The 25,855-nt window shown below is 45.0% G+C and overlaps 1 protein-coding gene across 3 annotated transcripts; it reads right to left on the bottom strand.

Annotated features, from left to right (window-relative positions):
* Positions 1-362: 362 nt before the first annotated feature.
* Positions 363-22,865, bottom strand: LOC306922843 (potassium/sodium hyperpolarization-activated cyclic nucleotide-gated channel 3-like). 3 transcript variants are annotated; one of them, XM_079500706.1, is made up of 9 exons: positions 20,812-20,927; positions 19,782-20,545; positions 10,097-10,520; positions 8,525-8,686; positions 6,834-7,052; positions 5,527-5,673; positions 4,891-5,131; positions 3,139-3,303; positions 363-2,132 (listed from the first exon to the last, which is right to left on the bottom strand). In XM_079500706.1, exons 1-9 carry the CDS (start codon positions 20,902-20,904, stop codon positions 688-690), a joined length of 3,660 nt encoding a protein of 1,219 aa, XP_079356832.1. In that variant the 5' UTR covers positions 20,905-20,927; the 3' UTR covers positions 363-687. The 3 variants fall into 3 exon arrangements, with proteins under 3 accessions (XP_079356832.1, XP_079356834.1, XP_079356833.1); XM_079500708.1 differs by lacking the exons at positions 19,782-20,545; positions 20,812-20,927 and adding an exon at positions 22,737-22,865; XM_079500707.1 differs by having other exon boundaries at positions 19,782-20,936.
* Positions 22,866-25,855: the final 2,990 nt, after the last annotated feature.

The following is a 25,855-nucleotide window of genomic DNA, read 5'->3' as shown; positions in this document are numbered from 1 at the left end:
ACATAATCTTGGAAGACATACCATCGTCTAAACTTTAGACCGATTTAGACTCTAGCCTAATTTATACTCCATCCAGTGGAATAACATTATATTCAACTGAAAGTCAGCATATTTTTCAGTCATTGAGCGATACAGTTGTGTGACAAAGTATAAATGACCCCTAACGGTAGCTGTTCTCTCACAGTCCATTTCATCACTGAATCTCTTTTTGGGGTAACCTTTCACAATCACAATACACTTATAAAATGACAAAGGACAAATAAAATAGGAAAGTGCTTTTTGTTCAAAACTGGATACAATTATTTCAAGAGTGTCAACTAAAAAGAATGTAGCTCAAAGTTTACGCAAAGAAATTGTCAGGATGAAAGTACGTTTTTTTTTAAAGAAAGGACTATAACAAAGACCAAATTACAGAGCTGGGGTTATAATATAACACATATAATGACTGACTGAAAGTTATACATCATCTTCCTCAATTCAATACCATATTCAAAGTAGCAATGTCCTCTAGAAAAATACCCAAGATTGTCCGTTACTACCTACTATCCATTCACGCTGAATACAAAAGGTCTCTGACCTCCCCATACTGTATATAAGCATTCATCCCACACTCACAAATTATGTCCTGGAGGAAGTCATCTTCCTGCAGTTCTGTCACCAAAAGGTGACAGTGACAGTGTTTTGACCTCACAAGTTGGACGGGAGTTTGGAGTGTTTGTGTTCCGTCCCTGACATCGTAGAGGGAGATCTATGCTGAGGGGACCCATGGGTGGGTGGTGACGAGTAATGAGTGCCCATGGGCGGGTTTTGAGGTTCGGGCCCGGCGTGCGTCCGACTCAGGGGCGAGGCTTGGCCTGGGACAGAGCTGAAGGGTTTACTCGCAGACACGGAGGAGGGAAAAGGGCTTAACGTGCCTCGTGAACCATCGGAGGAACTGCCAATTAGCAGATGCGCTTCCTGGGCGATGGAGCTCCGAGAGCCTGAGATAGTCTTTATTTCCTGGGTAAAGAGATCCGCCGTGCCCTCTGCCCTCTCACTGGAGGGACTGGCCACCCTGACGGGGCACGCGGTCGGCGGCTGGGGAGAGTAGGAGCTCACGTTGGGGAGCACACTGCGGTACACAGTCCTGCCCGCCGCATGGCTCTGGAGGTTGGGACTGGCACCTGGAGGTGTGCAGCTAGGGGAACCGTCTACCGAGCCATACTGGGCAATGGAGGCCAGGGCAGAGTGCTCTGGAGGAACTTGTGGCAGGAATACAGATTGGATCCCAGTCAGACTGTGGTGCACCAGGGAGGAAGAGACCCCAAACCCGGCCGCCAGCTGCTCTGGCTGATATCCACCGGAGGACTGCAGGGTGCCGGAGATGAAGGGACAATGGTGCCTCACGCCGCTGCTTGTCCTGGACACTCGGCCATGACTGGGCTCCATCTGCTGAATGTTGGCGTGAGAGAACTGCTGCAAATGGCTTTGTATGGGGCTAACTGTGCTGGCAATCAGAGGGCTAATACTAGGAGCCAAGGATACTGGGAATCTCCCAACGAGTCTCCCCGCTGCCCCCTGCTGGAAATAACCTGCCGTGTGGCCCTGAGGTAGATGTGATGACTGAGAGTGTGAGCTGCTGGTGAAGACAGGCTGAGAGGTGAGCGCGTCCAGGTACTGCGTCCTGAGGGACGCCAATATGGGAGTGTCGATCCCAGAGTGGAACTTGGTGGAGCTTTCAGGAGAGCCGGGCCCAGAGCCGCAGCCACTGGCAGTGTTCGCCCCGGCGCGGACTCTCCTCGAAAGGCTGCACGGGTCCTTGAATGAACCGGAGACCGACGGCAGCGGTTGGTGCTGGAACAGGATGGGAGGCAGCTGAGGGTGGTGAGACAGAGCCAGGGCCAGCGGCATGGTGGTGGCGGCTGCCTGGAGGGGTGCCTGCACCAGCGGCGCCCAAATGACCGAGGGCGGTGAGGGCGGAACGGGGCCAGGGTTCAGGCTCTGGGCAGCAGTGGTCTGGAGCAACCGGGTGCACTGGGCCATGTCTCGGTCATGCTGCACTATTCTCTGGATGATCTCATTTTCTTCGAGGTCGAGGGTGCCGGAACTGTGGTGATGCTGAACTTTGTGCTGTAGCTCCGAGTCCCTCTTTCCTGTTTAAAAGAAAGGACAAACTGGCCAAATGCATCTTCACCATGGATCTTATATTGTGCAGTGTTCCTCAACCAGTGGACTGTGGTCCAAATCCCAAGACTGTCTAACAGGGAACATTGAGTTATCTTATAGATGCACGCACGTACATTGTTCTTGTATGTATGTTTTATGCTTTGTTTCCTAGTGTAATGTGCTTCACTGACTCCCCGTTTAGTTTTCATGTTTTGTGTTGGGACTGCGGATGTAAACTAGCATCTTTGCTAAATCCGGTGTAATGTCCATTAATGTGCAATGTCCCTTCAAAATGAACAAATAAAGTAAAGTAAATCTTAGATATGGGAAAAGAGACATTTGTATTAGCGAATGCTGGCATGCATGTAGTAGTAAATATATATTTATCACATATACCCTGTACCTTTATTATAATATAATAACTTTATTTTCCTTTTGTGAGGAGATGTGCGTGTTGCAAACTATGTGCGTGTGCGTGTTGCAAACTATGTTTGTAACACGCACACACAAGTTTATTTTACACCATGACACCTAATTATTATTAAGCCATTTCAAATAGGGAGTGCCACCAGTGGCGGTCCGTGCTGAAATGAACTAGGCCTTCTACAATCTAGAAACCGTCCGAGGGACGGTCGCGGAACGGCTGCGCGCGTGCACGAACCACCCAAGATATAATATTTCTTAAAAAGAAAAAATTATAAAATATAAATTTCTGCAACAGGCAAGTGCAGGGTCAGCAGAGAAGGCCTTGCTGGCCCTCACGGCCCACCACTGAGTGCCACACAGCTTCAGTCTGGCTTCCAAATGCTGAGTGCACAGGGAAGCCGTGCTGTTATTATAGATTTAATTTTTCAGATTGAGCGTCTACTCTAAATGCACCAACACGATAGATGTGTGTCTCTTCCCGGCAAAGTTCACATGTGTGCTGTAAAGTGCTACTATACAGTCTGAAACGGTCGATTCAGCGTTTCTCAGCGGAGGAGGAGGGCTCACCTATGCGGTCGAGGCGGTCGAGAGCCACGGTCTCGAAGGCCCTCCTCATCATGGGATACTCCTCCAACACCTCGTTGAAGTTGTCCACGGACAGCGAGTAGAGGCGGCAGTAGTTATCTGCTCTCACGCTGGCTGTTCGTCTCCCTCGTGTCAGCAAGCAAATCTCTGACAGGGGAAAGAGAATGAAAGCACAGCACATCACTTAAACCATCATTATTACCGTTTCTTTTAAAACATACTGCATGGACATGCTGTCCGTAAGAGATTAACACCGAGGATTAAATACATAGGAATCATCATGTCCTCCTGTGTACAAAACGTTATCCTGAATGTGAGTAGCATAGTTTTTTGGTTATACGTACATTGCAACCTCAGTTGGATCTTTTCCGAACATTTTATTACGAATTCAAGATTATGAAAATCAATTGTGGTCTTTTGTTTTGTAGGTGAAAATGGGAATCAATCAACTCAAATGCTCATAAAAACACAATACTGTACATCACATTCCAATATGCTCAGCAACAATAAGTCACAATATGACAGGTAGAATGAAATAGGACAGGCCCTGCCATGTCTTATTTCATTCTACCGTAGGCTGTCATATTGTAACATAACAGCAATAATACTGTCACGGTCACAGACTTTGCCCATCTAGATGTTGTATTTATGTTATGTATTAATATGTTCTTGTTCTACCTATATTAAAACACCCAACCATGGGTTTGAACTGAATGACTCGATCAGCATGGACCCAGCAGACAGCACCCTATTGAGGTGTTTAAATGGACATCAATGAAGCTCTGGCTAGTTGACTGTTGGAGGCGCAATTCATGTGATGTGGCAGCTGGTTTGACTGTTGGAGAGAATGCTACTGGAACACCGGCTGGTAGGTAGGCGCTCGTGGCAGGACACTGTCTGACTATAAGCCCCCCTCCCCAGCAGGTTGGCCACAATGACCCCTCAATACCAGACAGACTCAATGACTTTTATGCACGGTTTGAGGTCAACAACATCACCGAGGCACCGATGCCCCCACCATCTCCCAGTGAGCAGAGGCTGCAGCTGTCGGCAGCTGGGGTGAAGAGGGCCTTCGCCAGCGTCAACCCACGCAAGGCGGCGGGACCGGATGGGATTCCTGGGCGCGTGGTGAAGGAGTGTGCAGAGCAACTTAAGGATGTTTTTTCAGACATCTTTAATATATCGCTCAGCCAGGCAGTTGTGCCCACCTGCCTCAAGAGCGCCACCATCGTGCCAGTGCCTAAAAAGCTAGACGTTGTATTTCTATGTTCTTGTTCTAGTTGTTTTGGTTCTTGTTGTCTTCCCCAGGTGTTTCTCATATGTAATCAGCCCTCATGTGTATATTAGTCTTGTTCCCCAGTCAGTCCTTGTCGAGTCATTGTTTGGTGTCAGTTCATCATGTTAGTTTGAGTTATCTGTCTCTGTTCACCTTTATTAAAACACCCAACCATGGGTTTGATCACCACCTGCCTGGCTGTCCTGCCTTTGGGTCCTCACCTCACCAGAACGTGACAAATACCACAGCTTTCAAATCTGTCCCAAAGCAATGTACAGTAGCACCTGATATGACCTGCATAAAACCTTGTTATAATGGATTTTATGTAGTGTTCACATTATATGTGAAAAAATGTAATGCATTGTCAGTTTTAGCAAACAAGTCTTATGTTATAGCAGTGATAATAGAGAACAATGAACATTGTGTACCACCCAGAGAGAGTGAACAGTTGAACTCACCACCAAAATAGGAGCCATCAGACAACTTCATGTCCTTGCTGTTCTTGGTGATGACACTGACCACCCCGTGCTGGATGAAATACATCTTCTGGCCGATGGTGCCCTCTCTGACAATGTGGTCGCCCGGCTGGAACACCTCGAAGCGCAGCTTCGTAAGCATGGAGGTCACAAAGTTGGGGTCGGCGTTGGCAAAGAGAGGCATGGAGGCCACCAGCTTGCGACAATTGAAGTTGACGATCTCCTGAAAGAGAGGGACATTTTAGCCGTTTAATTACTGGCTGTGTTGTTATATTCTACACGCTTATGAAAGCTCTTAATACAGCCTAGCTCTTTGCTCACCAAGTTGCCAGTCATTACTAATCTCCCCCCAAAAAAATTAAAACGACTATAAGCATATTATTGTGTGAGGATTTTGGATTACATGTGGCTCAGCCAGCCAGCTAATTCATGATGACCAAAGTCAGCTACGTCCTTATTACTGTAGATATTAACAATCCAGAACCATTCCACCCAATTATAAGGTTAATAATGTCCCACAAATAATAAATGAATTTCTTCTCAAGAAAGTCAGCTGAGAAATCATCAGTAAGGATTAGGATTTCTCGGAGGGAGATTTTCATCATAATGAGATGTGACCTCTCGCAGTGGCTCGTTGAGTTCCTCCAGGATGTTCTCTTCGTCGAACATCTTGCCCTGGTATCGGTGTTCATAGTAATCGTGGATCCTCTGACGCATGCCAGCGGGGAGTTTATGGAAAGACATGTACTGCTCCACCTGTTTATACTGCGAAGCCAAAGAAAAGAGGAGTTATTTCCTTCATAAAGGACGTCACGCTTATCTCTGAGATCATTATTTGTGTAGACAAGGTAATATTTCTCATTAGGTTAGCAAACAGCAGGCTTTGTACAGGTTTATGTCCCTGTGGTGCACCAGACTTCTAAAAAAACTGCTCACACTGCAATATTCCACCTCTGCCCCATCTGATAAATACAGTTTGTGCTCGGCAGGTTGCAGCTAATCAAATTAACTACAGTGTCCTTCAGGAGCAGACAAGCAACAAGGGCCTCCCGGCCTCCAGAATGCTTTTGTCCTGTTGTTTTTGAGGGCCCCTCCAACACTGGCTTTGTGTGTGCCGCCCGTGACGTCATATGAGGCTTCGTACGCACATATCAGACGAACATGCTCTGTGCTGTCCGTGTTTCATGGCCGCCTCAATGCTTTTCCAATGGAAGTCACGTGGTTTGACCAAACAGTTGTGTGTGATGGGGGGAGGGGGGGCAATCAAACACAAGTGTTTGGTCAAACCACGTGACTTCCATTGGAAAAGCATTGGGGCGGCCATGAAACACAGGCAGAGCACAGCACAGTTGTTCTTTATGTGTGTACGAAGCCTGAGTGTGTGGCCAAGTGTATGAACTTTTTTACAGAATCATTTCTTCCGTACAAACTTTCAGGCCTAGTCAATGGCAAATATTTTCCTATATATTTCTGTCTCTATTAGACAATTTTGTGTTCCTCTTGACAGTCCACAATCACTTAGATTGATTTAGTTTCTAACCACTTAAACGCTAAAAGTATATCATTCTCTGACCAGAATGCACCAATAAGGGTATATTATATTAATAGGGCACCTGCTTTTCTCTCTCTACTCCAAATGTCTTCACTGGAAATAACAGATCTACTGTACAAGCTCACAGTGTGTTGCAACAAGCTTGTACAGCAGGTCTGCTATTTTCGCAAAATGTTCGTCCCAGAAGAGGGACGCTAATCAATTTTTTGTGTGTGTGTGTGTGTGTCTGTAACGAATGCATTTAGTTTCAAACCAACGTCACCGTGATGAGCCCAGCTCTGTATAGCACTTTCCATTCCTGATAATAATTTATCTCATACCATATGCAGCACAGAGATCGAGCACACACTTGGGATAAGCCACATATATATACCTTTTCCTGGTACTGCCTCCGAGACGAGTCCAAGGACTGGATGAGTGCGGTGGCGTGTCCGACAAACATGGCAAAGCAGGTAGCTCCCACTATCATGCTGAGGATCGTCAGCCACACGTCGGCCATGCCTATGGGGGGGTACAGGCCGTATCCGATGCACAGCATGTGACTCATGGCCTTAAACAGGGCGTAGGAGTACTGCTCCTGCCAAGTGTCATTCTGTAGGTGATAAACATGACATGAGGAGGAGTGACAACATCTCTGACGATCGAGGCGAAACCTCCAGCCTTGGGATTTTGGGACAACCCCGCATTATTATTGAATCGAATATTATACTACAACTATGTTATGAATCATTTTTGAGTGGTGCAACCACTCGAAGCAGCAATGTCCATGTTAACATTGTGGCAATGAGGGGAGAGGGGAGTTGCACCACTCAGTTCACACGGGTGTGATTTTTTAATTATATCAGTACACTTATATGTGCACTTATTACCCAAAAGAGATTCAAATAAATCACACTTGTGTGAAGTGAGGGCCGCTCTTATCATCATACATCATCACATTCTGTGCTCAGCCAATCAAATCATAACATTCCATGGTACACACAGATACACAAAGCTGATTTGACCTACAATATAGAATCCAGGAATTGTTGGTCATAATGTATGTTGATGCTCTGTTTGATCGTTGGTTGTTTTAAATGTGCTTAAATTTGATAGCTCAGTTTGTAGAGCTCTCGCCTTTGACCACAAGTTCATGGGTTCATGGGCACCGCCAACTCAGCATATGAGTGGCACGGCTTGGGTGCAGCTGTCGTGCGATGGTAGGTGTGGCGCTCCACCTCAACATCCATCTCCCAGGGATCTAGACTGTTACAATGCGCTAGAGTAGTCTAGCGCATTGTAACAGGGACAGAACCCCTCGTGTTACCGAGAATAAGCCACTCCCGACCTACTTATAGACTTTTGTGGGGTTTTTTGTTGAAAGCTTATTGTAACTCATGTCTCAATGTTAAGGATTGATTGATTGATTGATTGATTGATTGATTGAAGTATTTATTAACAGTTTGCAGAATTACAGTACATTTCAAGAACAACTCAATACAAAAACTGTCAACTGTGAGTGGACGACCCAATAAAGTATTACACTTGTTTACAATAGGGTCCACCTTGTTCAATTCATCATAACATTTAGAGACGTACAAATATACACTTCTATATAAAAAACAGCAAATCATCATAGAGGGGGTAATAAGGGGAAAAAAACATATACGGTGAGGGGAAAAAGGTGGGTGGGGAGATTCAGATTTCACGGGGGCCAGTTTCGAATTGCAGCCGTCGGTAGGTGCCCTTTGAGAGCGGTTTTGAAGGAGTCAAGGGATTTGCATGTCTTAATGACTGTTGGTAGGGTACGTGTTCCACATTTTGGTGCCTGAGGAAGGTCCGGAAGGACCGAAACGTTGCTTCATTAAATAAGACAATACTCATGTACCGAGAAAATACACAGTGTGCGGGTGTACCTTATTGCTTTCATTGGTGGCATAGGAGCGAAATGAAAGGACTGTGAAACTGATATGTGCTACATAGATGTAGTGTAGATAGTTCATTATATTATGATCGTTTTGGGAGGTGGGGGGGGGGGGTATACAGAGACACAGGTTATTGTGTCATGATGAATAAACCACTTACCACCATCTTGTTTCTGGTGACCCAGCAGTCCGCGGGGAAGTCCTGCAGCATGGGAACCAGGAACTGCAGACATCCGTCCCAGTGGCACAGCAGCAGCATCATACCAATCAGGTTCATGATGCGCACCACGGCGCTGGCCAGATCATAGGTCATATGAAACACCTGTGACACAGAGATTATACAGGCATTACTGTGGCCTCACAACAACCAAACCCAAATCCCTTGATAGACGACACATAATACATTGTTCATCTTTTTTCATTTTGTTCCCATGCAATCACTGGATTTGAAGCATGCAAGAGTATGCGTGACGGTAGGAATTCCCTCAACAGACCACCCATACTGCCACAAGCAATTGTTTGCAGTATACGGTAATCATCTACAAACATCACTAATGGCCCACAGGGGTTGTAGTAGCCATGGTAGGAATTACAACAAAGATCGAAACCTTGAACGGGATATAAACCATTCGTAACCAAAGTGAGACGAGTGATTATGGGTCTGGGCTCTGGGGGAGGGCATCGGCATCCTGTGTTCAATGTCCCTAGTGTTCACTTAATTCTTGTCAGTGTTAACAATTGTCCAAAATGGACCCTTGTCGACTCGAGAGTTAAATCAATACTGGGGACTTCACGTGTCACAGATCTGATTTAGCATTTTGGGGCTAATAACAAGTTCAATGTCACAAAATTCTAACACACTGATGACATATTCTGACTTATGAATGAAAACACATGTCTGTACCACAAATGGTGTTAACATGAGTTAGGTTACAAAGTGCATTGGGGATGTGTCATGTTGTGAGTTTGTAGTTTGTAGGCTATTTTTCTACAGTGTGTATATACAGGTGTGCCTTGACATTTCGACATGTCTTGCCCACTGGTGTGCCTTGGCCACAAAAGGTTTGACTAGGTACAAGCCCTGGATACATTTCAAATCAAAATGTTTTTTGAATTGTTTGTTATTTTAATTATTTAGTCATGATGACTCTATAACTGTGCCAGCTTTTAATTGCTTCTACAAATAATGCAACAAGTTAAAAGTTGAAAAGTCCCTTGCGTACTGTATGGGCGATTCGGCCTATGAACGTTGCTGTTTTGGGTTGCTGTTGTGTTGCGAGTGACAGTGACCCAACAGCAAAGTTGTGGAGAGGGCCCTCCAAAACGTTGTAGCACACACTCCTGTATGGCAGGGGTTCTCAACGTTTTTGGCCGGGGACCCCCGGAAATGCTTTGGCAATGTCTCGGGACCCCCGCCCCGCCCCCTCCCGACCCCCAATATAAATTGACTGCTACAATAACCTTAAACCATTTTGGGCGGGAACCCCTTTTGGTGTTTTAAGCATTGTTATAATTTAGCTATTGAAAAATAGCAGATCTACAAGCTCATAGCGCGCCACCGAGTGGCGCGCTATGAGCTTGTAGGTCTGCTATTTTTGAAAAATCGTGAAAATAAAATAAAATGTATTTATTTATTTTTTTGAAAATATTTTGGGGACCCCCCAAAATAATTTGGCGACCCCCCGAGGGGTCGCGACCCACGGGTTGAGAACCCCTGCTGTATGGGGCCTACCTCCTCCCACTGATGGATGTAGCGGATGAGCCTGGACAGCCTCAGCAGCCTCAGCAGACTGAGGATCTTCGTGAAGCGAACGATTCGCAGGGCGCGCGCCGTCTTGTAGAAGTCCGAGTCTATACGCGTCTCCACGATGAGGAAGATGTAATCCACAGGGATGGAGGAGATGAAGTCCACCACGAACCAGCTTTTCAGGTACTTGATCTTGATTCTCTGTGGGTCCAAGATTATCTCCGTGTTGTCCTCTTTCACTATGCCGGTGCGGAAGTTGAGCACCAGGTCCATGAGGAAGAAGGTGTCGGAGACCACGTTGAAGACGATCCAGGGCGGGGTGTGCTCGTCCTTGAAGAAGGTGATGCCAACTGGGATTATGATGAGGTTTCCCACCATCAACAGAAGCATGATCAAGTCCCAGTAGAACCTGCAACACCCAGGAATACACGGCTGGATCACATTGTAGTCTACGCAGCCCCCAACATTGGGAAATCACACAAGAATTTCAAGATGCAGTACCTCTATAGTGTCTATCTGTGAGTTGGTGTTTAAAACCACCACTTATCCAAGCTTGATTTAAAGGAGCATTCAGTGATTTGGGTGATTTGGAAAACCACCCAGTCCGCCCCGGTAACAAAATGTGCACATGCACGCTCTACAGTGGGGGGAAGTGCAACAGGCCAACAGGATGTGCACCAAGGCCCGCCCCCACTCGATCATGATTGGAGGAAGGCCCCTCTCATCCTGATTGGATGAAGGCTTTGCCACCCGCCACCAAAACTTAAACTAGGGTTTTTTGACCCCAGGGGCTCACTGGGGACAGGGAGGAACTCCTTATATGGTCAGCACACTCTATAGTAGGGAGGATTATCCAGAAAAAAAGAAAAAACAAGTGATATTTGAATTAAGTCAAATCACTGAATATACCTTTAAAATTGCCACACAAATCATGACATTGAATGCATTGAAAGCAGCACTTTCCTCTTATACCCCCGATTTGAACCTGGTTTCCTGCTTAAAAGTGCAGAGATTTTTACCATTGAACTAATAGTGCCGGCCTGCTTGCTCGGCGGATGAATTGAGTCTTGTCCATCAGGTCAAAATGTGTGTCTAGGCAAGACATGACCTTTGACAATCTAAATGTCTCAGTAGAAGAGCAGGGACACAAAATACAACCACCAAAATTATATTATTAAGTTATATTGTATTAACATACTCTACCATTCAGGTTGGACAAAATTGCATTATATTCATGATTGAGAAAATGTTACATAGTGAGGCTTTAAGACAACATAAAATGGTATTTTGACGTGCATGTGACGCATTTCCTAGTGGTGTTAAACTGAATAGCCTAATTAGAACACTAAGCTAAGCGTTAATTCACATGTGAGTGTGAATCCATATGCAGTTTCTCATATGGCAAGAAGCTCAACAGGTTAATGACTTGACTGCGGGATCCGGGTATTGTGCATTAGAGACAAAAAGGAAATTGTTTGTTTGAAATTTTAGAAATGTTCCCTCTCACTCTCTCCCTCTCTCACAGCTGATTTAATCTAAATTGCAGGTGTAGTGAGTGACATCACCCCGATGATCACATGGGGAGCAAGGTTTCAATGTGTCAAATGTAATAGCAATTGCAGGGCAGGGTTAAGAACACAAAGGGCCCTATAGGGCTACACAAAATCAACAGGGTCCCTCAAAATTATGACATATTTTCAGGGGCTCTCTCATATGTCCATTTTTTTAATGAAAAACTAGTAGCTCAGACCCAGGCATAAACCGATCAAGATGATGCTTTGGGAGCACAGAAGGGAGACTATAATGTAACTGGCCTTTGAACTCAATTATCAACAACCTTTTGCCTGAACCTGTGCCTTTAATCAGAGTTTAAACATATATATAATTCATAAGCAGGCTAAGGATCTTCATGAATAAATAAGAGTATGATGAACTAGTAAACAATTAGGCACTTTCTCAACTGATATAAGGACAACATCAAGTCTACATACAGGAAATCACAACTATAACATAAAGAGGCTATATGTCATTATACAACACAAATTAAACAGGTTCTCTACAAATAACAACACATGCACACACATTTTACAGCACAATAATAATTGTCAAAAGAAACACCCAGCACCACACAAAAATATAGAGGTTTGTGATTTACAATCCACCGGGCTACAAATACTGTACAGTACTGCCTATACTGCAACTAAATACTGCTTCTCAAGCTGCCACATTGATAAATCGCTCAGACTGCTTAACAACAAGAGTAGGCCTAAGCACAATTGTTCACATGGTACACGGATACAATCAAGTTCTTTTAATAGTGCAAAATGCAAAATGAACTAGAAAAAGTGCCCTTCTGGGCACAGGTCTCCACCAGGAGGATAGGACTGTGTGAGATGTAATGTGTAATGTGCGTGTATAATTTCACGGAAATTGCTCACTGTGTTTGTGATTTGTGGCATTTTGTTCGAAACGGACCAATCATGTGAGCTTTGGAAGCCAATCTTAGCCAATCAGGATGGAAGATGGGAAATGGTGCAGATCCGTGTTGATCACATGACTATGGAGATAGTGTATACCGAATTGTGTGATGTATGGATAAAATGTGTACGAGTAATCTACAGAAATGTGTTTTGCCTAAATCGGCCTCATGGTGGCGCTATAACAGGCCGTTGAAGAATATTTGGGGCAGAGGTTCGTCATTGGCATCCAGGGAGTGTGTGTGCAAAGTTTGGCACCGACCGGGTTAACGGTGGCAGAGATTAGCTGGTAACGGACGGACGGAAGGACGGACGGACACACGCACACACACACACACACACACACACACACACACACACACAGTACACACACACACACACACACACACACACACACACGGACGGAGTGCAAAACATACTCTCTCCCCATGCCTTCGGCCTGGTGGAGACAATAACACAACATAACTCCGGCCTATGCCATGCATGCACCCTTTTCAGCACCATGGACAGCGAAGCAGGCCAGAGTTGAGAGAAGATATACGCCAGTTTAAATTGAAATGGATTAGACACAGCAAAAAAGGCCACCTATAATTATTCAAGTCGGCCAATTGCTTTTAAAAATAACGTTGTGCATTTGTTTAACTTTTGTTTTTTTCAATAATCAGTGCAACTGCAATCGCCTGGTTGTTGTACAGAATCTCCTAAACATTTGTCGTTCTCAATTCTCAAATCAGCTTAACTTTCCGAGGAACAAGTTCTCAGTTCTCACATGTTGCCATAGAGGCCCCGAATGTGAGTCCAGGTTTCTATGCAATAAACGGTTGGGCAGCAAGAGTATTACGGGAGAAGTTACACTAATTTGAGTGAAGTCCATTTTTAAGTAAACTCTGCATTCCAATATATGGGCATATACTGATGAAATCAGGGATCTCCATGTTGTATTGGGCACAAAAGGACCACAGTCAGACCGGTACAACTCGGACAAATCGCCCAACACTATGACTGACATATTGGTCGGATTGGCAAGGTTCGGGCTGCATAGCACCCCTAACCTCTAGTCTAGTGTTTAGAAATAGTCCTAAAGTAGGCTACAGTACATCAACATAGGCTACTGAACCATTGTAGGGTTACTTTAAATAATAATCAAATCAATTATATAAAATACAATCCACGTCCTCAACGAACATTTCTAGTTCTCTAAATCAAGCCTGTACTATACCAGCTCACTTCTTATGTTCCTTGATTGTTAATGTTATCTTGTGTTTCATGCTATGACTCGCTAGCCTCTGTGTTCATATGCGTTGCATTTAGAGCTATGTTACTCTCGATTTCCGCCACTCGCATTGAATGCAGACCAGCCTCTCGTCTTTAGCGTAAATAAAAAGAACGTTTTTGCTACTCACCAAAACAAAGGCGGGTTGTGTCATTAGAAAGCCTACTTTCCTTAGTGGAAGCCCTCCGAGCCCCCCACCACACGTATAAACGGTACTTTTTGGCCAGAAAGGGATTTGTTTTCACCGGAGGAAAAATATTCTCTAGGAGGCAATTCTCTGGGCAATATCGGTAGAAGGCGCAGTGGAGTAACTAAAAGTATATTTTTTCCGGTGGAAACAAAATCCCCTTTTGGCCAAAAAGTACCGTTTATACGTGTGGTGGGGGGCTCAGAGTGCTCCCACTAAGGAAAGTAGTCTTTCTAATGACACAACCCGCCTTTGTTTTGGTGAGTGGCAAAAACGTTCTTTTTATTTACGCTAAAGACGAGAGGCTGGTCTGCATTCATGCGAGCGGCGGAAGTCGAGAGTAACATAGCTCTAACTGCAACGCATTAGAGCTATGGACCAGAGCTACTGCTGCCCAGGATTCCTTTGCCTGCATGTTGGACTGCTGCCTTCCTGGTTTTGACCCGTGCCTGCCTCACCAATCACCGTTCTCTAAGACTTGTACCTCGATCCTGCCTTATTAACCCATTTTGGGCGGGAACCCTTTTGGTGTTAGCATTATGTTATGCTTTAGCTATTGAAAAATAGCAGATCTACAAGCTCATAGCGCGCCCTTGTAGGTCTGCTATTTTTGAAAAATCGAAGAATGACTGACATAGAAACATAGCTTTTTCATTAAACTGTCAGGATGTAGAAGACATTTTTAGAATTTGGCTATATGTTTGGGTCCTCTAGCCCTTTGTTGCTGCTACATCACCAGCAGACTGACTCAGACCTTTTTTTCCCCCCTCTGAGATATTTTAACATATTTTCAAAGTGTCACGGTATGACATGTTGAAGCTTGTGGATCAGCTTTTTTTGCTTGGTCCATGAAAGCTAAATAACTTGATTTATAATGTGGTATAGCCTTCACATAATAGTCTTCACATAATGTACATTTATAGTAACTATACTGCAACTGTAGATCGAATGATGATAAGTGTCTGTATAAAGGCCTATTCATAGTCTGGATTTTCGGTGGTGAGGTGACCACCGCAGCGGTGGTGAGGTGACCACCGGAGCTGAAATAACGTTGAGCGGTGGTGAGTAAAAACAGAGAGAAGGGCTGGAGCGGTGGCGGTGGTTTGCTCTTCACCGCGGCTCGTGACGTCATGTTGTAGTTCGGTGGTCACCTCACCACCGAAAATCCAGACTATGTATGAGCCTTAAGTCTACCACACAACAAAATGTTGAATAGACATCTATTCAGCCTGTGGTGGGCCAACCTCGGCAGAGGGTGTCTTGTGATAAGTGGCCGAGACATCCAATGAGGTCGGGGCACACAACTGAAGATGTGTCGTACTGGTTGCACCTCCAATCCAATTGTTGTGCTGAATATTTAGGGATCTTTAACAACCAGTCCTATTAAGAATCCTACAAAATACATGGTGTTCCTTTAAAAACACTAACATTAGTAACCTTCACAAGGGCATGGCACAACATGGAAGGCATTAATGCAGGGCTTAAAGCCCCAAAAAATCCCAAGACTGAAAAAGATTTTTTGCAAATCTGCACTGATCTCTTTAAATGACCCCTATGAAATCCTCAGGACTGAAATCAGTCCCCAGGACTGAGAACTTTAAGCCCTGCATTAATGTACCAAATATGGCTCCTGTTTGTACATGTGTGTGTGTGTGTGCACATGCTCATGTACTGTACTGTACTGTACACGTGCAAGGATGTGTTGTGTAGTGAGTGAGAGAGAACTAAAGTGTGTTTGTGAGTTCCTGTCCATTGCAGCGTTATAATTAAGCAGTCACCTGCCACTTATCTCATATCATGCATGCATTACAGCAGTGAGGATTGTTCTGGCCTGCATGTGCCATAGCATAACCACACCATAAATACTAGCCTTAATAATCCCAGAGGACTGATAATGATGCGTGTTTAAAAAAATATATATATTACTGAAAGTTTCACATTAACAGGACCATACAAAGCAGAACTTTTGAAAACAGCAAAAAGTTAATCAAAGTAGCAAAACCTTCATTAATCACGCTCGCAGTATAAACGCGTAAAAAGCACAAGTGTGTAATGTGTGTGTGTGTGTGTGTTAGTCACAGAGGCTGTAACACAGTGTGCAACATATTGTAATCACTTATACGGCAGCAGAGGATCACAAAACAGGCAAAGCGGCGAGAGAGGGCAGGACGGCCATTTGTTCTAATCAGCTTTATGTTCTCTCTCTGCCAAACAAAGCATTTGAATTTCTCTGTTCATCTGCCTGTTGGCTCTGCGCTGCGCATGCAGCGACACACTGGTCTTAATTGCACTTCCCCTCTCCAGCTAAATCCACCGTTATCTCCCGGGAATCCATGTCATCTCCAGGATAGTCAGCTACCATCAGCCAGATGTTGAGTAGTTAGCATTACTGCTGTGTGCACGTCACTGTGCCCGCGTGGACACTGGAACAGCTGGACCAAAAAAGGGACAGCACGTTTTAAGCCCGCTACTGGCAACACAATAGCCTAACTGTACTGTACGCACGCGGCGGCATCCATAAAACCCCATTATACCCTTTCAAAAGAAGTTATATGCAGTGTGTTATGAATAATACAAACAATGGCCAGCCATGCAGGTTTAAAATATATGGGATAAAATAATAGACGAAATATATCCAAAACATACTGAGAAACAATGTGTTTGCAGGGTCCAACATCTATTTACAAATCTGTTTTGTACAGAATATATTATGAAACACATGTAAAGCATTGCATGGATCTTTGCATTTTACCCCTGAAACGTCTCCAATGTTCATGGTTTTGTTGATCACTGGAAAAGGAACACTGCTGTCACAGACAATGGGTCAAAGTGCAACTACTGTACGTCAAAGTGCAGAAGAGAGCGAGCAAGAGACAGCAGTAACCAACACAAAAAGGCTTAAAATGAGGAAAAGGGCTTAGATAAAATGGTAAATGGTGCATTTATATCGCGCCTTTAGCCAAGGCGCTTTACATAGATTGTGCATTACATTCACCCATTCACACACACATTCATACACCGATGACAGGGGAAACCATGCAAGGCACCAACCAGCACATCGGGAGCAATTTGGGGTTCAGTGTCTTGCTCAAGGACACTTCGACACTAACTCTAGATCAACCAGGACAGCTGAAAAGGGGATCATTCCTACTGAAGATACTTATCACTTGCTGCCAGAATGCAGTTGAACATCCTACTACTTTTAAGTAAAATCCTCAGTGTTTGTTAACTAAGCTAAGAAATGAATTTGGCTTAGTTAAAACACACACACCTGTACTTATTTACTTTAACTTGTGCCTATCGCTCCTTTTGATGGAGCATATAGCCAATTGATCACAGTCAACCAGAGTCCTCTATCCTAGGCTTTACTTTCCAGCCGCTCTGCTTGATGTCCTGCACTATTTCAATTTACAGCGTACCACTTCAGTGTGCCTGGTGACTTAACTTAATTACAAAGAAGAAAAACAACAAAAAAAGTGTTGTAACCTGCCGTTTTTTTCTCTACGCTCTATAGCATCACTATTCTGGGGTGAATATTTGGCAACAACAGCACATCTACAAGCTCAAAACAATGAAAACATGTCACGACACATATTTGGCAAACTTAGAATAGAGTGGTGGCCAGTTGACCCACCAGTCACAGCCAATGTCAAAATGTTTGTTTAGGCCTGCTAGGAGTTGTCCCATTTCCCAGTTTCAGCCATTTCTGCACGAAACAAACTACCTCACTGATATGATGGTTTTGTGTAGTTCATGTACAGTATTGTCTTGGTGTTATGCTGCTGTTGTTGTTGTTGTTGTGTGCTATGTTGTTTTGTGTTTTTTTCTGTTGGAACAGATTCTGAAGATGAAAATCCCTAACCTGACTCCGCCGGACGGAAGAAGCTTGCTTCACACTCGTTTCATGAGCTACTTGTGAACACAATACCGCCCCATCCCTGAGGGGTTTAAGGGGTTAATAATAGTGGACAGTTTACACTTGGTTAAAAATCACAGCATCCTGCACAACTACACCACAGGTGAATGGCACTGCAGGTTATTGCACAATGTGAAGCGCTTTGGACAAAGTTATTGTAGAAATCCAGACCGGTTATACCACGGCTACACTAAAGTCGTCCCATAACTAAAGCTGTGGCACTGAGTTGGCTTGGCACTGGAGATGCATGTTCTTGTACTGAAAGCGTTCCTTTACCCCTGCAGTCTCACGATTAAGGGTCCTGACCCCACCATGGGTGAACAATGCTATTCCAGAATACAATGACTTTCTCTTTATATAAAATTTTAGGCCACAGACAGGAGGATGCACAAGTAACCTATAGTAAAATACGCACATCACTTCGTGGAGGTGCTGGGTTCAAAAAGTGACATATGAAAAGAGAAGGGAACCCGCACACTCATATGCTCCAAAATATACATTTATTGACAACGTTTCGAGCCAAGGCTCTTCAGAGTTTGACCAGATGAAGAGCCTTGGCTCGAAACGTCGTCAATAAATGTATCTTTTGGAGCATATGAGTGTGCGGGTTCCCTGCACAAGTAACCTGACATGGGTTCTGCAACTGAAACACAGGTATTAAAGCAAGGCACAGCCTCCCCTGAGATGTGACCCAAACTAAACAAAGCATCACATCATGACACCTCAAACAAACACGGCACACAGAGAGTTGACAGCTGGCTGTCCTGATTCCCTACAACATTTTCATTTCATTGTCTGCCATGTGTTTGTTCCGAGCATGCCTCCCCACTCCCCAGTCTTCACCATCTCTACTCCATTAGACTAATTGTACTGTAATAATCTCCACTGCATGGATAATGTGCTTGTAATAATATCTCCAATGGTCATGTTACCCTGCTATTTTGATTAACCCATTTGATTACCACAGGTCCCTGATGCATTCTGGATGCATTCTATGTAATCCACTGAGCTCGCTAAATGATAAAAAGTGTAATTCGGATGAGTGAAGGAAAAAAAAAAAAAGCTGCAGAGACAGACTGTACATACGTACATCAGTGAATATGATGAGAGCAAGCCCTCAAGGTTAAATTGTATGAAAATCCCTTTCTGGTGGTGAAATGAATGAATTCTGTGCATCGAAATGTGAAACATAGAAGATGGAGATTGTCCCGCACGCACACACGCACGCACACACACACTAGGGAATCATTGCTGCATGGGCTTTGCCTTTGTGTGTACAACAAACTATACAACGAAAGTTACACAGCTTTCATCTGCGATAGCTATACTGTATATAAATATTGGAGTATTATCATAGACATACAGGTGTGTGTGTGTGTGTGTGTGTGTGTGTGTGTGTGTGTGTATACCTGTATGTCTGATAGTACTCCAATTTACACACACACACACACACACACACACACACACACATTTCTCAATTTGCCCATGCAGTAGAAGCAGAACAAGGAGATGATATAATGTTTTCTCAGTCAATGCGGATTGAAGAGGATTTTGCATGCTGGCAGCATATCCTCCTACATCATGCTGGCCCTGCAATAAGTGTGATCAAATCCCTCTTTGGAAAATGTTACAAGGCCTAATCATTTTTTACCAAACAAGGGGTCAATTGCTGCTTTGGCCTAGGCTATTTAACTTTTCGTAGGCTATAAATTAAACTCCTGATTTCAAGTTAAGGTCCCAATGGGCCTGCATAATCAACAGGAGGATATTTGAGAGCGTGTTCACGTAGAGAAATTGTTTCTTGCACACAAATTTACCTAAAATCACTGTAGGGGTGGATTATCCAGAATCCTGCCGACTTGACGCGTTCTCTCTCGTGCTCCACGGCCGTGTGACTACCTAACATACGCAAAGAGAACTTGTTGACTCCCGGCTGAAGCATCGCTCCGAACTGCCGGTGCATGAAACCGGCTTGGTACAGCGCCCTGTCGTCCACCTCCGGCATGATTTGTTCGGAGCCCTCCAACTTGATGAAACTTGACTGGTCACCACTGAACACGTTATTTGTTGTTCTCCCCATCATCATCATCCCCCCGCCGCTCCAGCAGCCACCACCACCCGCCGTGGCTCCTTGCTCGGCCGCCCGGGGGCCGGGTGCACCCGCCTCGGGGAGGAGACGCCGCCGCTCCACCGGGTCCGACCCGAGGGGGTGGTGGTGTCGCCCCCCGGAGATGGAAGAAGAGACGCTGCCTCCTCGAAACAAGCGACAGTCTCCGTTCAAGTTGCTCGTCCTCCTCACCTCCGTGGTGGTGGTGGTGATGTCCGTCTCCAAGTCAACTCCGCCCTCCTCGACGCTCCGGCAGCTGCTCGCCGGAGACAGAGAGGCCAGATGTTTTAGCCCAATACTTTTCCCACTAGTGTCCTTGTCGCTGTTGTTGTCTCCTCCTTCGTCAATCACGCAGCCGGGCTTTTGCACAATGTTTAGCGGAAAGCTGTACAGCCGCTTGCGCATGGACGATTGAAATATGGACATGTTGGAATGTTTAAAACGGCAAAAAAAAAAAAACGTTCTACGAATAACCTGTAAAAAAAGAAAGATGGATCATTAATCTCTTACTAGTACCCGGGGCTGCCTGGCGCTGTAGGCAAGACATGTATGCATGCAGACAGTGACGGCGCATCCGATCCGCAGGACAGGTCGAATAAATTTATTTGACACTTCTGGAAACCGGTGTCTCGTTCCCCGGTTTCAAACAATGACATGCGTCAACAGTAGGCTATATTATACGTGCGTGGTGCCCCTCTTCAATCCGGCGGTCGTATACAAACAGCAGGGACCGCACGTACAGATCCATTCCAGGTGGCTATTCCAAATAGGTGAGAGCGCATCAGGATGCAGCATGCTTTGCTGACTGACTGTCGGGAGCTCGGGACGTGCATGCAGTGGGAGAATGCTGGCGAGGTCCTCAATGACAAAGCATGATCTACCTACCTACGTATACTGTCTGTGCATGCAGGCTACCTAGTATATACCTACCTACCTCCATACCTACCTATATACCCACCCCTCAAATACCATCTGAGCTCTGGCTGTCAACAGCTCTCTCTCTCTCTGAGACGAGACTATATAGCGCTCAAACACTGCTGATCGAGTGCTGACATCACTGACTGATCCATCATCCTCTTTAATAACGTTAATATTAATGGAGTTAATCTGTTTGGTTGCCATAGAGTAACAGGATGGACCGGTCACCCCACCCAGTCGGGACATTGGAATTAGGAGTCGACATTCTTTTCTCTTTTTTGCGTTGATATAGTAAAACAATATCAAATGCCAATGTTATGATTTCCCACTGCTGTGCAGAAGGTGGCAACAGAACTGTAGACTTGCAGATTTTCAACTATAGCCAATGTTTGGTTAGTCAGATACAATTTGTATTTTTGTTCATTTGCCAAGCCTACTGTAGGTCTATATAAACAGGTGGTATTATAAATGTCTAAACCACTTAAAAGGCTATAGGCCTACTAAAATAATAGCAAACTCACTAAACTTTGCAAATTACTTTTTACTTGTTTATATAGCAGGAAAAGCAACTTAATTTTGTTTGAAAGTGAAACAACTTAAATTAAAAAACCAAAACTGTAAAAGAAGAAACAAGACAAGAGTATGTCACGGTGTGGACACGTACAGAGGTATAGGAATAGGACTCAAATGCAGAACGACCAGGCCAGGCAGAGAAGTGAAGGTTCAAGAGGTTTTAATCTCAAAGAAATCACAAGGAACAATAAACTTGGAAATAACTACGACTTACTACAAGGTACTGACCACATCATATGAGACAACGAACAGACAAGGAACTGAAAACACTGGGGCATATGTATCTAAAGACTAACTACACACAGGTGAACTGAAACACACAATCAACACTGGGATAGGCTAACAGACAACAGGACACAGGTGGCTAGGGTTACACTAAGGGGCAATCCAGACGAGGACGATTTCGGTGTTTCTCGGGCAAGTAATTAGCCGATCTGCCCTTTTTGTCACACGGAGACGGCGTTTTGGGGGACTTTAACGGCTAATTTTGAAACTACCTTCCAGAGTGGGAAAGTTTGGAGACGCGACTTTCACGTCTCCGTGTGTACAGCGAATGCCGCCTAATTTGCTGAAACGGTGATGTCATAGTCCCCTCGCCCCCTCCAAACTAACCAGTGTTAATGGTTTATTTCACCATAACCACTTACATATAAGTATCACAGCTATTTTATATTTGCACATAATGTCTATAAATCTCTTCTCCAAAAATAGCCGATCTGCAGCCCGCACGCACGCAAACAATTGAGCAGGCATGCACGAGAGAGGAGTTGTGTGTGAGGAGCTGATCACAGATAGAGGGAAAGTGTTATATTTGGCCTATTATTTATGCTATATATTATTGACCGCGTCTGTGTCAGTCTCACAGTCACAACGAGAGAGAGAGAGAGAGATGCTGCGTGTTAAAAAATAGGCAATGATTAGCACTGTGCTGCCAGCAGGTGGAAGGAATCAAGCAATTATCTGACATTCAGAGGTGTTGCGCACCAGCGAATATATATATTTCAATCTCCAAAGTCAAACTCATAAATTCACAATGTACCATGCCGCTCCTCGTTGTGAGCTGTGTATGATGATCTGACCGAGAGAAGGGGCGCGCGCGCACGCGCACGCTCTCTCTCTCTCTCTCTCTCTCTCTCTCACACACTCTCTCTCTCCCTCTCTCTCTCACACTTACGTTGTGCTTGCTGCTGTTTTCAGAAGAATTAATCCAAGGTTTGTCATATATTATGGTTTAGTAGGCATACACTTTAGCTGGTCAGTCAGTGTGTGCAGACTCAGAGAGAGAAGCAGCACTGCTCTGCTCATTAAATTGATATGACGCATATGCGCATCTGATCAAGATAATTAGTTATTTGGCAACACCTGTGTGAAATACCAACGCTTTCATATAGCCTACTTTTAGAAGCTTTTTCTTTTTTTTATGGCCATCTACAGGCCAGCCATGTGTACTTCATCTCTATCTTGAAAACGGAGCAGTTTACCGGTCTCGAGTGGACGTCGTACATAATTAACATAACCGCAATGTAGACGCAGTGAAGTTTTATATCGTTCGCAAAATTAGGCGGGGAACAGCCCGCGACGTCCTCGTGAAGGCAGCCCCTAATACAGGGAGGTGAGACAAGGCAGGTGACAGAAAACAAGGCAGACAGGAAATCACAGAACACTACTACAAAATAACATACAGAACACAAATACAAGTAATAAGTCCCAAAACACAGACAAAGTCCAAGGGCAGAGGAGCGTACCGTGACAGATTATGATATTACAGATTGCGAAAAACCTGAGAGTTCTTCTAAAAAGTACATTTATTCTTGAAATTATGCATTAGCCTATACTGCATCCGTCAGGAGACAGTAAGTCTCTATCCCAGCCAGTAGAGTCAAAGTGTATACTCCTGCGGTGAAATATTAGACAATTCCTGAATTCTCCACACATCACTTTGTTCTCTTGTCACTGTTTTTTTGTTATATTAGTTTTTATTAGGTTTTTTATAGACACGACAAACAGGACATACATACTGTAACAATGACACATACCGGTACACCAGACTGGGCAATGTTCTCTTGTCACTGTTGACCTTGTACTGGTTCACCTGTCAGTGAGGATCCTCATCTGAGGATGCATGTGGAGAAACACTTTACCCCTCAAAGGCTATTCATACTCCAGTTTTAGGTGACACTGATAAGGTGACCATGCACCGCGGTGGTTGGGAAAACAGTGACAACCAATTCACCGCTCACCCGAACACATCTCTTTTACTACAAGTAAGACGCGTGAACGCGGGAAGCGAACGCAGCTGTTGTGGCCAGCGGCAGTCTGACACACACACACATACACACTGAGTTATTTTTTCCTTTTTTAAAGTTTTTTTTTAAGTTCATTTTTTTGTTCTTAGTTTTTATTGTTTTTATTTTTATTTTTATTATTATTATTTTTTAAGTTTTTTTTTTCGTGTGCGTGCGTGTGTGTTTTGTGTGACACAGCTGCGCCCTCTGGTGGCGGGCGGGTGGTGTTACAGCGTGACACACAGACAGACAGACATGTTCTCTCATAGTAAAGGCTCACTGGCGTTCGCAACTATAACCACCAATTCGGTGGTACTGGTAATCACCTAAAACGTATAGGCCTTCAGTTCAACACCCACCTCTCTGACAGTGGAGAAACAGTCTACTCCTCACAGTTCAACACCCACCTCTCTGAGAGTGGAGAAACAGTCTACTCCTCACAGTTCAACACCCACCTCTCTGACAGTGGAGAAACAGTCTACTCCTCACAGTTCAACACCCACCTCTCTGACAGTGGAGAAACAGTCTACTCCTCACAGTTCAACACCCACCACTGAGAGTGGAGAAACAGTCTACCCCATCACAGTTCAACACCCACCTCTCTGACAGTGGAGAAACAGTCTACTCCTCACAGTTCAACACCCACCTCTCTGACAGTGGAGAAACAGTCTACCCCTCACAGTTCAACACCCACCTCTCTGAGAGTGGAGAAACAGTCTACCCCTCACAGTTCAACACCCACCTCTCTGAGAGTGGAGAAACAGTCTACCCCTCACAGTTCAACAGCACCTATCTGACAGTGGAGAAACAGTCTACCCCACACAGTTCAACACCCACCTCTCTGAGAGTGGAGAAACAGTCTACCCCTCACAGTTCAACACCCACCTCTCTGAGAGTGGAGAAACAGTCTACCCCTCACAGTTCAACACCCACCTCTCTGACAGTGGAGAAACAGTCTACTCCTCACAGTTCAACACCCACCTCTCTGAGAGTGGAGAAACCGTCTACCCCACACAGTTCAACACCCACCTCTCTGAGAGTGGAGAAACAGTCTACCCCTCACAGTTCAACACCCACCTCTGAGAGTGGAGAAACAGTCTACCCCTCACAGTTCAACAGCACCTATCTGACAGTGGAGAAACAGTCTACCCCACACAGTTCAACACCCACCTCTCTGAGAGTGGAGAAACAGTCTACCCCTCACAGTTCAACACCCACCTCTCTGACAGTGGAGAAACAGTCTACCCCACACAGTTCAACACCCACCTCTCTGACAGTGGAGAAACAGTCTACCCCACACAGTTCAACACCCACCTCTTTGACAGTGGAGAAACAGTCTACTCCTCACAGTTCAACACCCACCTCTCTGAGAGTGGAGAAACAGTCTACCCCTCACAGTTCAACACCCACCTCTCTGACAGTGGAGAAACAGTCTACCCCACACAGTTCAACACCCACCTCTCTGACAGTGGAGAAACAGTCTACTCCTCACAGTTCAACACCCACCTCTCTGAGAGTGGAGAAACAGTCTACCCCTCACAGTTCAACACCCACCTCTCTGAGAGTGGAGAAACAGTCTACCCCTCACAGTTCAACAGCACCTATCTGACAGTGGAGAAACCGTCTACCCCACACAGTTCAACACCCACCTCTCTGAGAGTGGAGAAACAGTCTACTCCTCACAGTTCAACACCCACCTCTGACAGTGGAGAAACAGTCTACCCCTCACAGTTCAACACCCACTTCTCTGAGAGTGGAGAAACAGTCTACTCCTCACAGTTCAACACCCACCTCTCTGACAGTGGAGAAACAGTCTACCCCTCACAGTTCAACACCCACCTCTCTGAGAGTGGAGAAACAGTCTACCCCTCACAGTTCAACACCCACCTCTCTGAGAGTGGAGAAACAGTCTACCCCTCACAGTTCAACACCCACCTCTCTGAGAGTGGAGAAACAGTCTACCCCTCACAGTTCAACACCCACCTCTCTGAGAGTGGAGAAACAGTCT

The sequence above is a fragment of the Electrona antarctica genome, assembly GCF_951216825.1.
Source record: "Electrona antarctica genome assembly, chromosome: 5".
In the NCBI taxonomy this organism is placed as follows: Eukaryota; Metazoa; Chordata; class Actinopteri; order Myctophiformes; family Myctophidae; genus Electrona; species Electrona antarctica.
Note: the sequence above shows the minus strand (reverse complement) of the source record. Positions and strands in the feature narration are given on the sequence as shown.